The sequence below is a fragment of the Cynoglossus semilaevis genome, chromosome 8, assembly GCF_000523025.1.
Source record: "Cynoglossus semilaevis isolate Cse_v1.0 chromosome 8, Cse_v1.0, whole genome shotgun sequence".
NCBI lineage: Eukaryota > Metazoa > Chordata > Actinopteri > Pleuronectiformes > Cynoglossidae > Cynoglossus > Cynoglossus semilaevis.
In genome coordinates this window covers 5334428-5350418 of record NC_024314.1, presented here as the reverse complement: position 1 = coordinate 5350418, position 15991 = coordinate 5334428, and the positions used below count along the sequence as shown (strand labels likewise).

Here is a 15991-nt window from a genome sequence, read left to right as displayed (position 1 = left end):
CAGCAGCAGCAGCAGCAGCAGCCACAGTCTGTGTCTCCTGACTAACATTAAAACCCACTGCTGTGTTCAGTTTGTCCAGGAAGCGGTGGTGCTGTGTGTTCAGAGACTGAGTGAACAGCAACCAGACATTAGAGTGGGCCTCATCACCTTCAACAACCACGTACGTGGACTGTATAATACGCCTACAAATGCTGGGTTGTGGCCCAGAAATGGGTTACAAGGATAAAGTTGTTGGGTCATTGCTGGGTCAAGGTGTGTTACAGGGACTAATGATTAATGATGATGTTGACAACGGTGACAACATCCTGATGTGTTATGTTAGTGGGAACAAATTCACAAATTGTAATAATAGTTCTTCAAACTGTCAGTCTCTGGTACTAGTCTAGTCCATGACTGATCATTTCATTGTAGACAGTACACAGGTCTGGGCCACAACTGGCACAGATGGAGACTTTGCATCTGCCCCAGAAAAAAAAAGATGCAAAACCTTATGTGGTCCACATGTCAAATGTGGCCCAAATGCTCTTATATACCTAGGAATTTTGGGACAAATATCCACTGCTCTTTTTGGACAAGGACTGGCTGACATATGACAATACTGTCCTCATGTTCCCGAACAGATGTGAAACAAACTACAACAGGTGAAACAAACTACAACCATTCTTTTCCATTTATCTAAATCTAAGCTCTAAATAAATGTGTAATATTCTGGCTATTGACCAGATCTGGGCTACAAATATTATATCTATTTCAAATGATTCAAATGTGTTAAATCTGTTTTTGTTGAACACCTTTCCAGTTTCTGTATTCATTTGTACCACAGTAGCATTTGCCTTTTTTATCATCTTTAACAAGTTTTATTTTTTTACTTTATTCATATTTCCAGGTCAGGTTGCATGGATATGGCAGTTTAGGATCACATATCCTAAGTGGTGCAGATTTGATTGACAGCAACTGTATCAAAGAGGCCGCAGCCAGTTTTCCCACTCCGCCTCCACTCTCACTGACCAAGGACTTCCTGCAGAGCCAAGTTAAGGGGTAAAAATAACAAAAACAAATCTATACAATCAAACATTGTTTATATTGAAGTAATAAAACTCTATTGTCTTTTATTATTTATTTTGTAGCTTAACTGAAAGTGGAACCACAGCTTTGGGCCCAGCTGCTCTACTGGCTGTTGCAATGGCCTCCAGACAACCAGGGTCCAAAGTAGGTTTGGGTTTTCTAAATTCTTTGGTGACCTTGTTGAGTAAAAATAGATTTCATTCATTCTATCTTCTATTTTTCATAGCAGTGTTAAATATCAAAGGTCATTTATTTGGGGCATTAACTGTCCTGTAACCCTGCAGAGTTTGTTCAGGACAGGACATTAGCCTAGATTCCTCTTTTGCTCTCATGAACATTTCTTCTTTTCATTCTTGTTATTTTTACTGAAAGTTGTAATTTGTTTTTTAATTGTGATGTTATCTAAAGCATATATTCCTGACCTGTTATCCCTGCTGATCCTAAAGGTCATTATCTGTACAGATGGGAAGGCCAACACAGGCTTGGGAAATCTGGAAGAGGAGGAGAACGACGCCAGAACCCTCCTGTCGTCCACTATCTTCTACCAAGACCTGGGGGAGTACGCCGCTAATCAGGGGTGAGTGTGTGTTTTTAAATCAGTGACAGAACATGACAAATTGTGTATTCAGTGTTATTAACACACTACAGTTTGTCCAGAGGACACAGAGATACACTAATTAGCCAATCAGCTCCGCTGACAGACGTAATCATTGTGCTAATGATGCAGGTGAAATGATGGAGGGTGACAGCTGAGGTGAAGTCACTGTGACCATGAACATGATGCTGAGTTTTGCTTCTTCCATCAGTGTGACGGTGTCTGTGCTGTCCATAGAGGGGACAGACTGTCGGCTGGATGAGCTGGGGCGACTGGCTGATCGGACCTCAGGGAGAGTAAGAGACGACGTGATGCTGAGCTGCACATGTCAATGGGATTTTCATCAAGGACATCGGCCTTTAGGTCAGGAGTGTCTCATGTCATCTGTGTTTTCTCCAAGGTGGTGATAGCCAGTCCGAACATGCTGCATCAAGAGTTTGAAAACATCATTATGAACAGGACCATCGCCACACACTGCAGTGTCACATTACTGCTGCCCAAGTCCCTGTAAGACACGTGGCCAAAGGGTTTCTTTAGACCTAAGAGAAATGATTAGATAGGTGCTCGGATGGATGGATGGATGGATGAATGGATGGATGGACGGATGGATGGATGGATGGATGGACGGACGGATGGATGGATGGATGGACGGACGGACGGATGGACGGATGGACGGATGGATGGATGGATGGATGAATGGATGGACAGATGGATGGATGGATGAATGGGTGGATGGATGGATGGATGGATGGACGGACGGACGGATGGACGGATGGACGGATGGATGGATGAATGGATGGATGGAGGGATGGATGGATGGACGGATGGATGGACGGATGGATGGATGGAGGGATGGACGGACGGACGGATGGACGGATGGACGGATGGATGGATGAATGGATGGATGGATGGATGGATGGACGTACGGATGGATGGATGGATGGATGGATGGTGCGTAAGTACATATTTTGAAATTATCCACCTCTGCTGCAGGAGTGTGAGGGGAGAGAGGGAGTCTGCACACAAGGCCGTCAGAGAGGTGGGGAATGTGGACCCAGACACTGAGATCACCATCCAGTTTGGAGCCAGTCAGCATGACAGCCAAGGTGAGGGAGAGGTTATGTGGTGGCCTAAAAGCCTTTTCTCTATTCTCTTTATCTTTTATAAAAGCTCAACATCTCAATAGTAGCAGACCATTACACTTGATATTGACCTTCTAACGAATGAAAATGTGAACATTGTCAGTATTTACTGTTAGAGTTGCTATGACTTTTTTGGTATAATGTTTTGGTATAACCAGCCTCTTTTGTCCAGATTGTCATTGAACATTTGAACTGCTCTGAAACTACCATCTGGGATTTAAAATAAAAAAAGGATTAATTTGTTGAAAATAAAATAAATAAGTTATGGCCAGCTGCTTCTCAGCCAGTGGTGACTGCAGAGGTCATTACTGTAGCCATGCAGTGACTTGGAAAGCTGAAAATATTAAGTACAAAAAAAGCAAAAAAATAGATTTAAAGTAAAAGCTGCTGGTAATGAAAATAGTCAGTGGTGAGACAACGCTGTGTCCTTTTACAAAGTGATATGAAAATAATCAGTCAAACTTAAATCCACAACATTGACCAAAACTAAATGCATGAAATGAAGAGGTTTATGTTGAGACATTGACTAAACCTAAAAATCACTAAGTTCTTCACTTTACTGTGACCTGACCTGAGACCTGTTAAATATTAGTCAAGCACTGGAGTAAATACCAAACCAACGCCATAACGCTGTTTCATGTGACTTTCAGCACTGGAAACTGAAGGTTGTTGTAAGCCTGTAATATGTGTGTGTGTGTTTGTGTGTTTGTGTGTGCGTTCCTTCTGCTCCTGTTCAGTCTCACCACCAGCCTCTGGCAGCTGTGTGTCCATCCAGCTGCAGATCAGGTTCAGACAGAAGAATGGACAGACCAGGCTCAGGGTGATAACTGCAAACCGAGATGTCACCGATGACAGGTGACTGTGATGTTTCCATGACGACGCTGCTTCACTGGCTGTATTTAAAGTCACTCCATTCACACACACTCACCGCTGCAGCACTTTAGCACTGAGATACTGTGTGTGTGTTGTTCTGGCCGTCCTGAACATTTGAACTTCAAGGACCGGCTAAAAATGACACAGTGGAACAGAATAAAGGCCATAGGTGTTTGAATTTTGTATTTCTTGTTGAAAAACATTTTAAAAAACATTACAGGGAGCATAAAGCATAGCAAAGATATATTTATTATATTTCCGACATTTTTAACTTTAAATACATTACCGGGTCGTGGGGGCAGCAGTGGCCACCCAAATCACACTGCACCGTACCAACCCCCCTGAACCTTCCTGCAGGTGGTCAGTCCACTGGAAGGTACCAACCGCCCTAACTGGGATTCAAACTTACCCAGGAGGTGAACCCTGGGGTTCCACACCAATGACAGAGACATTGCCTCTGGGCCAGAGCGCCACATTGTAATTGTTAATAATAATAATAATAATTATTATTATTATTGTAATTGTTAATAATTATTATTATTAGTAGTAATAGTAAGTACATTTTGTAGGCTGCAGTTTTTCAATTTTCTCTTTTCATAGTTTTCACTTGATCACTGCATATATTTCACATTTGTGGTCAATTCCATGTCACCAGTCACTGCCCTCAGACTTGTCTGCTTCACATACAAGTTCAGTGGAAGTCTCTCTGTCAGCAGCTATAAATTGGCCCCTTTGTGTTTTCATGCTGCAGTAAAGTATTTATAGTGAGGTTGAAGCTGTAAACGTTGGTCTGACTATCCTCCCCCTCAGCTCCGCGGCCCTGTCCTCGCTGTCTCTGGCCATCATTCAGCTCAACTCGTCACAGGTCAGCGCCGCTCTGGCAGTCAGAGGTCGCTTCCTGGACGCCAGGAAAGAGGGAGAGCTGCAGAAGAAGCTGATCGAGCGAGCCATGTGAGTGCCACAGGCCGGAGGGGGGGCTGGCGGGGGGGTCATGTGTGAGAAACGTGTTGCATGACAGTAGATCTCAGCAACTGCTGTTAATATTTAGTGAATTTAACGCAGAAAATGACAAATGCATCCATGTGTTGATCATTTGCTCCTGCTCCACTGTTAATGTTTTAGGGAAGCTGCGGTTTGGATTGTAAAAATATGGAAAGTAATACATTTTCTATGTGAGCAACTAGAACAAGATGTGGGGAAAAATGACCAAACTCAATAGTACAAGTACATTTACACTGTTTATTCATACACCACCGTTCTTATGGCATAACAAACAGGAAGTTAAAAATCCCTGCAGTCAAGAGTTAAAATCACAAAAAACTTTGTTTGTTTGTTTTTTTGGAGAATACCTTCACCAAATTAGTCTAAAGTGCAGTTTATTGATTTATTGGAATTAATTTAAATGGTTTCCCTGTAGCTTTTTCAGGGGAAAAAAAATGCTGGAATCTATCTCTAGAATTTAAATTATTTCTTAGCTAACTTCTGGCCATTTTTGGACAAACATGGACAAAGAATATTTTCATGTTTGATAATTTTATCACTACTTTTGTAGTGATATATATATATGTATTTTTTATTTTATTTTTTATTTTTGTGTGTTTGCAGTGAGCACAATCACAGTGTCAAAGATAAAGAGACTTACCAGGACTGGGTTAAAACTATGGAGCCCATTTACAACAACATTCATGACATTACACGGGTGAGTTCATACAGTATGAATGTTAGAGTTTGTTACATCAGGTATAATCTTTGTGATTTACCTTTTTTTTTTTTTACAGAGACAATGTGTTATGTCAGACTCACAGGTAAAATCACAGGTCATTCACCTTAAATTAATGATACTGTGTATTCTCTGTGGTTTCACACTCTCCTGCTGACAGCTCCAACTTCCTTTTGTCTGAAATATTAAGTATTTTTGCAAGTTCAAATCTCTATCTTTTGCTTAATTGGCCAATTTGCTGAATATTTCCTAATAGTTTTTTTTGTTTGTTCATATTTTACACCAGTTTCTCACAGACGCTGGTGCGGTGCTGCTCTACAACATGAAACACTGCAACAGGAAGTCCATTTCTGAGAAGAGAAGACAACAAACCTAGGCACCCTAATGGTTCATGGAGGCACATTAGACTTGGTAAAAACGTTAACAATGTGTTAGTCTACATCTACTGTACATCTCTGTTATAAAATAAATCTGATTGTTTTATTCCTGGAGCATTAAGCAGAGTCGCAAATTTGAAACCATCAGTAAGCTGCTTAATAATGCCAACAAAACACTACTACTCTGCAAAAGATAGAGCTTTGAATATGAGCATTTGCATATATTATACCACACTGCATGTGTTTATTCTGTTGAGTAAGGAAAGTTATTCTGTCAAAGTCCTTTAGATAAAAAACAGGCAAGAAAGAGAAAAAAAAGGTCTAAAAAACAACCAATATTAAATTATATGATATGATAACCACAGTTTAACATCTTGTGAGGATGTCTTTCCCCCAGATATGGAACCATGATAAGTGAACACAGCTTCTCTTTGTTCTGGTTCAATCACAGAACCATTTACCAGACCTGACTTTGCGTTTGGGAGTTAAAACACAAACCAGAGTCTATAATTACACCAAGATTAAAAGAAAAGGGAATCAAGATGTTGGTCATGTCTCTTTATATTCATCAAAAACAGTGAACATGAGGACATGACCAGCAGCGCTCTATTACAATGATGCAAAACTGCACTCCAAGACAGGGGACGATGATTAACATGATGCAAATGGAAGCTTAAGCATAAATAAATAGATGTGTTTCTTCTCTGGGGCAGCCCTCGTGACATGAACTCTCAACTCAGGGCAGATGGTTGTTGTTTTGTATGCACCATCATTCAGGAGGATTCTGGAAAGAAACAAACAAATGAAGCAGGACTCAAAGAAAAGTGACGCACAGCAGGTCTGTAATAAAAGAAATAAAAAAGTTTGGTTAAAAATGAATAAGGAAACTCTTGGGGAAATTCCTTCAGTCCATTTTCGATCATTTCTGCAGGTAGACAGAGCTGACATGAATCCAGAAATGAATTAATTTGATCAAAATAAATGTTTTGTGAGTTCTGTGAGTGCTGAAATTAAAAAATATAGAAATGACACAATAACTAAAAGTAACTTTTTTGCCAAACTAGATTACATGAACTGCTAAAGGTATGAACTTGGTGATGTATAGTAGAAAACAAAGGCAGTTTGTGTACAAAAATATAATACTCTTTATTCATTGATACCTTGACAATTACAGTAGAGGGCATTAGAACAAGGTAACACTATATCACGGTTTGTTCATTACTATATTTTGGTTTGCATAAAATGCCATAATTATCAGTTTGTGTGCCATCGTTTGACCAGAGTCTGAAAATACATTTCATGGGCAATTATTTAAAATGCTGCTCATGCATACGAAAAGGAAGAATACTGTATGGATATATGAATACTTTTTTATACAAGGTATATACAGTATATGTCAAGGTAGAACAGGGCTCACTGCTCAGGAAACATAAAACATTTTTAATAATCTTATTTTTTTTAAATACAGAGTTTTGGAAACTGTCCTGGAGCAATTTCTTGTGAGAGTTGGCAGTTAATGAAATTATCTTTGGAAACTGAAAAGGTGAAAAGAATACTATGATGAGCTACACTTAAAATACTATAAAAACAAGTAACAAGTTGTTAATGATATATAATTGCAAAATTAAGACAAATTTACAACATAGAAGTGTTTCTTTTACATTGATTATATTATTTTAATGTTTTAAATGTAAAAAAAAAACTGATGTTAAAATAATGTCATACGATGGCAAACAATACAAATCAATGAGAATAGTTTACATGAAAGATCAGGAAGTTTAAAGTCCCTCTTCTTTGACCAAATACTCTGGCAGGCTCTGAAAAGTCACAGGTACAGTTACTGGCACCATCAGGGATATGGTGCTGGTTTCCACAGTGGTAGGGGAGACCTCGCTGGGTGGAGGAGGAGAAGGAAGTGGGTCTGTGTGAATAATGTTCAGGTCGGTGAGATGTTGGGGAGTGGCAGCGTTTTCTCCATGAGTCCGTAAGTGCTTGCGAAGGTAGGCAGCAAACAGAAAGGCTTTGCCACAGTGAGGGCAGCTGTGGGGTTTGTTGGTGGAGTGGATCTTCTGGTGTTTACGAAGTCCAGATTTGTTGAGGAAGCCTTTGCCACAGCTGTTGCAAACATGAGGCCTGGGTTTGGGGTGCTGCTTCTCGTGCTCCTGTAAATCTGCCAGCTGTGCAAACTCTGCCTGGCAGGTGTCACAGACGTGCGAGCCCAGCGACACCATTTTTGTCACAGTCACGGGTGAGGAGTCGATTTGATGACGGCTTTCGTGGGTCTGAACTTCATCCCATGTTCCAAAAGTCGCATCACAGTGTGTACAGGAAAACTGAGGGAGAGTTGTGTGGCTAGGGAAGCCTGCAGCGGGCTCATCCCCTGTTTCCTGTTGTAGCGGTTGTTGCTGCTGCTGCTCAGAATGCTCGGCGAGGTGAGTTCCTTTATGTTTGCGCAAGCTGGAGGACACAACAAAGGACTTTGGACACTCCTCACATTTGAAGGGCCTCTCTCCAGAGTGCACACGCCGGTGTTTGTTAAGACTGGAGCGCTCTGCAAAAGACTTGTCACACTCGGTGCACGAAAAAGGCCGTAGCCCTGTGTGTACAAGCATGTGGCGCTTCAGGTCCCACGATGCCACAAAGGCCTTGTCACAGCTCTGGCACTTGTAAGGTCTCTCCCCTGAATGAACACGCTCATGCACAGCCAGATCCGCCGGCTGCCTAAACCTCTTGGAGCACTTATCGCAAGGGTAGGGCTTAAAGCCCAGATGAGCTCTTTGGTGGCGACGGAAACTGGAAGGGTCTGAAAACATCTTGCCACACTGTGGACAGAGAAAAGGCTTCTCACCAGAGTGAGTCCGGAGGTGAGATTGGTAGGAGGACAGTTGGGTGAAGCCTTTGCCACACTGCTCACACTGATAGGGTTTATTCTGGGAATGAATACGCTGATGGCAAGCCAGGGAGGAGGAGCGAGAGAAGGCTTTGCCACAGTCTGAACACAGGTATGGTTTTTCTCCAGTGTGGGAGCGCTCATGGTTTTTTAGGTCCTTCAGCTCAGTGTACGTCTTCCCACACTCCTCACAGGCGTACGGTCGATGGCCCTGGTGGTTCCTTCGATGTTTACGGAACACAGAGGGGTCTGCAAAACTCTTGCCGCATTCGGCGCAGAAATATGGCTTTTCTCCTGTGTGAGAGCGCATGTGCACCTTTAGTTTAGACAGAGTGGGGTAGCTCTTAGAGCACTGACGGCAGGAGTAAGGGCGCTCTCCGCTGTGCTGCGTCATATGGATCCTCAGGCAGATTGCCTGCATGAAGGCCTTCCCGCACTCTATGCAAATGAACGGTTTCTCTCCAGTGTGGGAGCGACTGTGGTTGCGTAGCTCCGTTGGGGTCTTATATGCCTTGTGACAATCAGGACACTGAAATGGCCGCTGGGCTGAGTGAGTGCGTTCATGCTTTGAGAGCTGAGCCTTGCTTGAGAAGGTCTTGGTACACTGAGAGCATGTGTGTTGCTGCGGACGCTCTTTTGCGTGGGCGGTCAATTTGTGGCTCCGTAGAGTTAACACACTCCTGAAAACCTCTGTACATGAAGGGCATTTGAAAGGTTTTGCTTTTGGAGGCCGGCCTCGAGTACGTCTTGTTATGGGCTGTTCATCCAGCACCACTTCCACTTCTACTGCACTTTCTTTATTTCGCAAGGGAGGAGTGCCTTGCTCTGTTAGAGCTGGGTTGCCCTGCTTTGATGAGGCCATCTTTGTTCCTGCAAGAAGAGTAAACACAAACATCATATTTTTTTATTGATCATAGGAAAGACAGAGAAGAGAACCTGGAGAAGTGTAAGTCTGTACCAAAAATGTCAACACAATTGAATGTGTTTGAACAACAGTGAAGTGATGAGGTCAATATTTCAAAGCAAGTTTACGGTACACTGAACTAGTGATGTAAAGAGCACTGTGTGGAGTTGCTAAACATGTCATTACTTTGTACAGCAGGGCTGTCAAACTCAAATTCACGTAATATTTATTGAAAAATTGACCACAATTGTGCATGTTTCCCCTTCTCTCCAGATCTGTAATGTAACTTACTAATTTAATTTTAGTTTTGCCTAAACTTTAAACCTGGAAGAACCAAAGACTAATATTATAATTACATACACAGAAATTAAATTTGAAAAAAAAAAACCAAACAAACAAAAAAAACATCAGTAGTATTTGTTTTTTATTATGTCTCTTTATCTGTAGCCTTTCATGTTCCTTTTTAATGTAAATCTTTTTTTCACAGGCCAACAACAAAAAAAAACCCAAATGTATGTGCTATAACATAGTCCATACACTGCTAATACTACAAATCCTGCCAGTATATATAGGCTATATACTGTGGGGGCCAACTCTAGTACACACTTGATATGACTCACGGGCCAAATGTAATTACACTGCAGGCCAGACTTGGCCCCTGGGCCTGAGTTTGACACATGTTGGTGCACCGTGTCATTATTTGTCCTGTTAGTGTTTTTACTGCAGTTTTGACCCTTGAAAATGTATTATTGTTTAACTCAGGTAAATAGTTCGTGTTCACATTTCTCTTTCTTTCTAGCTCCCTAAAGTGACTGCACAGTAATGTTATGCTAAATGTGTATTTGATTTACACACATGTGAGAAGATTTTCATTTTTTGTGCACCACAGCAGTTAGTTGTTGGTAGATTTTCTAATAAAATAATAAAAATAATATTTGATCTTCTCGTTTGTTTGTTTTTTTAATGTTAAAAGTGTTCAATGCTTAATAAAACGACACATAGAATTAGTATGTTATACTTCTAACTTTGTCAGAGGGCACCTCTCTACGAGTAGTCTGGCTAGGAACCTGCATATGAGAGATCATCAGCTATCATCAGTGACACTAGCTGATAATGATATAAAGATCTGTTAAACAAATATTATCAATACAACATGTGGGTTTATATATTCAGTCCCAAAATGGCTGGCATTAGGACCTCAGGGACAATAAGCTAGTTTTTGATGCCAGAGGAAGTTGGGGATGCAATGACAGATATCGGTGTGTGTACGCGCGAATGACGGGCATGTGGCCGAACATGGTGGGGGTGAAACATCAGGAGTCATTTTAATCGCGATCATCACCAAACAACATATGTACGTATTCTTTTTTTCATGTTAGCCCGACTGATGACAGTTTTCACTGGCTCAAAATGGCTGGCTTTAGGACCGGTGGCAACAACCCGCTCGTTAAACTGTCATTACCTCTCACTGCACGGGCTATATTTCTCCATATAATTACACATTTTATATAATTCGTGCAAATTAGTTTAAGTGCTATTCTTACCTGAATTAGGACATAAATGCTTGGCCGATAAGGGTCGGGAAAATGTCTGGTACACGATTGCATTTACGGAGTGAAACAGTGAGTGGCTGCTGGATGGGGGAAGGCTTTAGGACCATGATGACGAAAGTAGCTAAGTGTGCAGCATTTTAATTCGTTTAATTTTGAAATGTCAATCTACATCAACAAAACAGTTTACATGCTAGCACGTAGTTTAGTACATAGGCTTTATGTTGCAATTTAAGCATACGTGTCTGTTTGAAACTTATGTAATTTACAAACGTTTACTTTCACGTCAGAACTAGGAACGAGTGGTTGCTTGGGGAAGCAGTTGCGTGTTAAATAATATATAGATATAACGGTTCAAATACCTGGATGGTGTCATGAAGGTTACATTTATTTTCTTTCTTACGTGCTTATCTTCATGTAATCTTCGCATTGTGATTTTCTTCTTTCAATTTCTCGACTAAACCTTGAGTTCCGTTTAGTCACTATACGAGGGAAGCATTTCACGGATGCACATTTCCTGTTTCCTAGCAACAACAGTGTCGTAGAGCCGGGATGAGAGGAGAAAAAGACAATTGCAATTGAAATGGGATGGCGTTTAAAACAAATATAACATTTTAAATGTAATGCATGAAGTATTTCTGAAAGGACGTACTACAAATGACCCCCCCCCCGCAGGTATGTATCCGTGGTGTTTGTTATAGTTGTAACTTTGAACAAATACGACTTAATGTGCTTTTGGTGCAATGTTTGTTTAGTTAGCCTCCTTGCTAACTGCGAGTTAGAGAATGTTAGCTATTTGCTATGTGAAAGTTGCTTTTTCAATCGCTCTTTTTAACTTAACTAACAACTATGTTGACGGGCTTATTAACATAGATCATTTGTTTACCTACGACTAAGCCAAAATATTGTAGCACGAGTAAGGCGTTGGTCTCCGTGTTTGTTGACATAGCTAGCTTTCGTTTTAGCCTGGTATATATATTGGCATGGATGAAGAAAAGCTCATGTTGTGCATAGTTTCTTGTTCATTGAGACCAAGCTTATTGTTAATTTCTGATTTGACTCGTGTGTTGCATAGGTTTAAGGTGTTGGTTTGAATAGTTTGTCTGTCTTTCTAGTTTGACACCTAGGTTTTTTCACATGTTCCATCTGATGCATATCGCCATGAGAAAAATCGATCATTTTACTTTCAATGTGTATGTGTTCGATTGTGAACCGTGTGTCACTAATGTGTCTAGGTGTTAGACATCGCACTACCCACTAAAACAAACTGCTACATTGTGTCGTTGACTCCCCTTGTTATTTAAAAAAAAGGCTACTTAATGTTTTTTTTTGTTTTGTTTTATTTACCTGTGCATTATTTAAAATAAAACCCCTGTGTAGTTTAGAATATGTGGCTTTGATATCTTTTGTTAATGGTTCCAAAGGGAAAATATCGATATACAATATATACAGTATATTGAGATTTATCAGAAAATAACAAGATGATTTTTGGACCATATTGCCCAGCCTTAGTCAATTCTTGTGCAATACGCATTCTATGTCAATATGTAACAGTATAAACCTGTCTGTTTGGCTTTGATGGAACATTAGTTGACCTGTTGCTTTGTTAAGAATGTGAACTGTGCTTTTTCCTTTTGCAGAACAGTTGTTTGTTGTGGATCATGAATGTCAGATTATATTGCCACACAAATTGTTGTTTACCATAATTTGGAGAAAATATTTTTTAGCATAATTGGGAGAAAATAGTTGTATTGCAATATTGGTGGGTAAATATAAGGTAGGGAAAAAACACACAGACTAGTTCCCAGGCACCATTGTCACACATCAACTATCTGGTTACTTACTTTAGGCCTTAGCTTAGTATGTTTTTACTAATATATTTACCACAGCTCTAACTGATGTCTCTCTTATCAACAGTTCCTTTTTGTGATTCTCAAAATCTGATGCCCTCCTTCTCTAGTGGACTAAACTTGGACCTCGTCTGACAACTCTCCTCAATGCAGACAAGAAAGTCAGCTTGTGCTCTTCCAACATGTCCACTCAACCACACTGCATCTGGCGAACTTGAGTCTATTTTTACTACCTTGTGATGTCTGTGCAAGAGCCAAGCAGAACAACAGACTTCCCCTGTAAACAGTGTGGCATGGTTTGTCCAAATATGCACAGCCTGCTTGAACACATGGACTCCCACCTTCACGAAGAGGAAGAACGTAAGTTCAAATGTGATGAATGTGGGCGTGGCTATAGGCATGCTGGAAGCCTGGCTAACCACAAAAAGACTCACGAAGTTGGTTCATTTCAGTGTGATATATGCGGCAAAGAAAATTCAAATGCATTGTCACTAAAGAGTCATCTCCGGAGCCACACGTCTCAGAAGAAGTACTCCTGTGCAGAATGTGGGAAAGCTTTTCGCCTGGCAACTCAACTGGCTACGCACAAGAGAGTTCACCTCAGCAGGCGAGTGAAGGACCATTCGTTTAAGAAGGTGCATGTGGAGTATCATGCTGAGGACAATATAAATGAAATAGAAAATAACCACCCTTATCTTAGTGAGCATTCAAACAGTGTTGGAAACTCTACGGTAAACAGTCCAAGTGGAGAAACGGAAGATGTTGTCTTTAATCCACACATTGATTCCTGTGAGGAAGCAGGAAACAGACCATTCAGGTGTGACTTGTGCGACAAATCTTACCTACACCCCCAAAGCCTGACCAATCATAAAAAAACCCACCAGGTAGGAATGTTTGAGTGCTCTGTCTGTCTCAAACAGTTCAATAACATGTCTGCCCTCTACAGCCACCAGAGAAGTCACAGGGGGCGGATTGGGATGGACCCTGGTTCAGTGGGCGGGCCTTACACCACAGGAACACAACAAAGTCAGTTTTCACCTCACAGCCAGGATGCTCCAGGTCATTTTTGCCACTTGTGTCAAGTACCATTCTCCAGTGAGGAGGAGTTCCAAGCACACATCCAAATGCACAACTCTTCCTCTGTGTCATTTGGACCCGACAGCTTATCAGAGAACCACAGTGTATCATATGACAACAGAATTTCTTCTCCAGAATCTAACTTTTATCCACCTCCAGTTAATCATATTCCTCCACTATCATCACTGAACAACGGAGGTTTTCACCACCCACAGGACCAGATTGTAGGTAACGGTCATCTGTACTCTGCCGTCTCAGTTAATCAGACTCCATTGTCTAGTATCACTCAGGGAGAGCATCCAGTCACAGACACATGTATGAACAGTTCTAACCTAATGCACACAGAGAACCAGGACATTGCAGCTGAAATAGAAGAGACTTCAACTGTAGATTCTGATGAGCGTCCCTTCAAGTGTCAAATCTGCGGTAAAAGCTACCGCCACTCGGGGAGCCTCATCAACCATAAAAGGTCACATCAGGTTGGCATATACCAGTGTTCCATTTGCCAGAAGAATTATCCCCACCTGGCCGCTCTCAAAAGTCATCTTCGTCTGCACAAAGCTCAGCCGTCGTCCTTTAGCCTCAACGTTGCTGAAGGAGACTGGCTGTCCTCAGAGCCACTGACTCTGGATCATCAGCAGGGCTCCTTCTCCTCACCTGAGGAGGAGGAGGGCCTTCAGTCAGGGTTTGGAATTGATCCGAAAAATGAAATAGATCATGGCAGTGGACCTCTGTACCAGGAGCAGTTTGCTACGAACTTTTCCCAACAAATGACAGTGCATCTACCTCAAAATGAACACTTGATGCATAGACACATGTGTGCCGACTGTGGTGAGACATTTGCAGATATTGCAGGGATAAAATCACACATTTGTCCACTCCTGCAGCAACACCACAGCACAAATAATGTTCATCATAATCTAGAGTTGAATGTAAACTACCAAAATAGAAAGGGTCAGTATCCAGCCAGTCACCCTCAGAGTAATGTAGAATTCTGTGGTCCTAATAGTAGCCATGATCAAACATTATTCAGTGAGACTTTTCATGAAAACATAGTGAATCATCCACTGAATGATAACAGAGCTGGTGATGACACTAAAGAGGAAGAGGAGGAGGAGGAGGAGGATGATGGAGATCTGTATCAGTGTTCTATATGTGGAAACAGCTACACCAGCATGAGAGCTCTCAGGAGCCATCTCCGAGGACACACGCAGGCCAACGACACTCCTGTGAGCTCAGAGCCTTCATCCATATCCCCTCACGAAGAAGTGACGGATGACGTGCTCGGAGAGATGATGATCTGTAGTACCTGTGGGGAAAGTTTTGCAAACAGGCTGGACTTGGTTACACATCAGCTTCTTCACAACCAAGTTCAGGTCAATGATAGTGAGGATCAAAAAATTAAGCACAAGGATGTGTCTGAAGCAGCGAGCATCATCTGTGGCAGCTGTGGAATTATTTGTACCACCTATCATCATCTGGAGACCCATGGCTGCGAAGCTGACAGGAAAGAAAAGTTTAGTGATTGTAAGGAGGAAATTGGGGCTAAAGATGTGGCCCAGATCGAGGACAGTAGATCCGTTAAAGAAGCAGGTGATTCTGAAGATCGTCAGTACAAGTGCGATCAGTGTGGGAGGTCGTACAGACATGCCGGCTCCCTCCTCAACCACAAGAAGTCCCATAAAACTGGTGTATACAGATGTCTCGTCTGCCAAAAAAGATTCTACAACTTGTTGGCCTTAAAAAACCATCAGAGATCCCACTTTGACATCAAGAGGTTTGTTTTAATACTCACCAAATCCTTCATCTGGTTCTCATGATGCAAATGTTTATCGGTCTGTAGTTCTATGTTTTTCATTTATTTTTTGGGGAGATTGTTTCCTGTTTTGTCGATACGACATGAACTAATAATGCCTTCGTTTTGTCCCACAGGCACAGTTGTAGAGAA

At 41.5% G+C, this 15991-nt stretch overlaps 3 protein-coding genes across 7 annotated transcripts in view; 2 read left to right on the top strand and 1 right to left on the bottom strand.

The window, feature by feature from the left end:
- The window catches only part of LOC103381733 (circularly permutated Ras protein 1-like), a 12729-nt gene extending 5322 nt beyond the window's left edge, over nucleotides 1–7407 (top strand). The window contains exons 9-21 of one of the 3 annotated variants that reach the window (XM_008314236.2): nucleotides 71–160; nucleotides 887–1038; nucleotides 1128–1209; nucleotides 1512–1642; nucleotides 1872–1956; nucleotides 2061–2167; nucleotides 2654–2766; nucleotides 3540–3657; nucleotides 4486–4626; nucleotides 5281–5374; nucleotides 5454–5480; nucleotides 5682–5806; nucleotides 6486–7407. In XM_008314236.2, coding sequence (XP_008312458.1) covers nucleotides 71–160; nucleotides 887–1038; nucleotides 1128–1209; nucleotides 1512–1642; nucleotides 1872–1956; nucleotides 2061–2167; nucleotides 2654–2766; nucleotides 3540–3657; nucleotides 4486–4626; nucleotides 5281–5374; nucleotides 5454–5480; nucleotides 5682–5771 — 1230 coding nt within the window. In that variant the 3' untranslated portion in view covers nucleotides 5772–5806; nucleotides 6486–7407. Of the gene's footprint in view, nucleotides 1–70; nucleotides 161–886; nucleotides 1039–1127; nucleotides 1210–1511; nucleotides 1643–1871; nucleotides 1957–2060; nucleotides 2168–2653; nucleotides 2767–3539; nucleotides 3658–4485; nucleotides 4627–5280; nucleotides 5375–5453; nucleotides 5481–5681 lie in introns of all 3 variants that reach the window. The other 2 variants (XM_017034068.2, XM_017034070.2) reach the window with 2 other exon arrangements.
- znf668 (zinc finger protein 668) lies at nucleotides 6894–11634 on the bottom strand. Of its 3 annotated transcripts, none has more exons than XM_017034076.2 (2): nucleotides 11520–11634; nucleotides 6894–9532 (listed from the first exon to the last, which is right to left on the bottom strand). In XM_017034076.2, the coding sequence occupies exon 2, from the start codon at nucleotides 9522–9524 to the stop codon at nucleotides 7551–7553; it is 1974 nt and encodes a 657-aa protein (XP_016889565.1). In that variant the 5' UTR covers nucleotides 9525–9532; nucleotides 11520–11634; the 3' UTR covers nucleotides 6894–7550. The 3 variants fall into 3 exon arrangements, with proteins under 3 accessions (XP_016889565.1, XP_008312456.1, XP_008312455.1); XM_008314234.3 differs by having other exon boundaries at nucleotides 11479–11616; XM_008314233.3 differs by lacking the exon at nucleotides 11520–11634 and adding an exon at nucleotides 11111–11448.
- A 1244-nt stretch (nucleotides 11635–12878) lies between these two features.
- The window catches only part of znf646 (zinc finger protein 646), an 8160-nt gene continuing 5047 nt past the window's right edge, over nucleotides 12879–15991 (top strand). The window contains 1 exon segment of the mRNA XM_025057741.1: nucleotides 12879–15899. Coding sequence (XP_024913509.1) covers nucleotides 13206–15899 — 2694 coding nt within the window. The 5' untranslated portion in view covers nucleotides 12879–13205.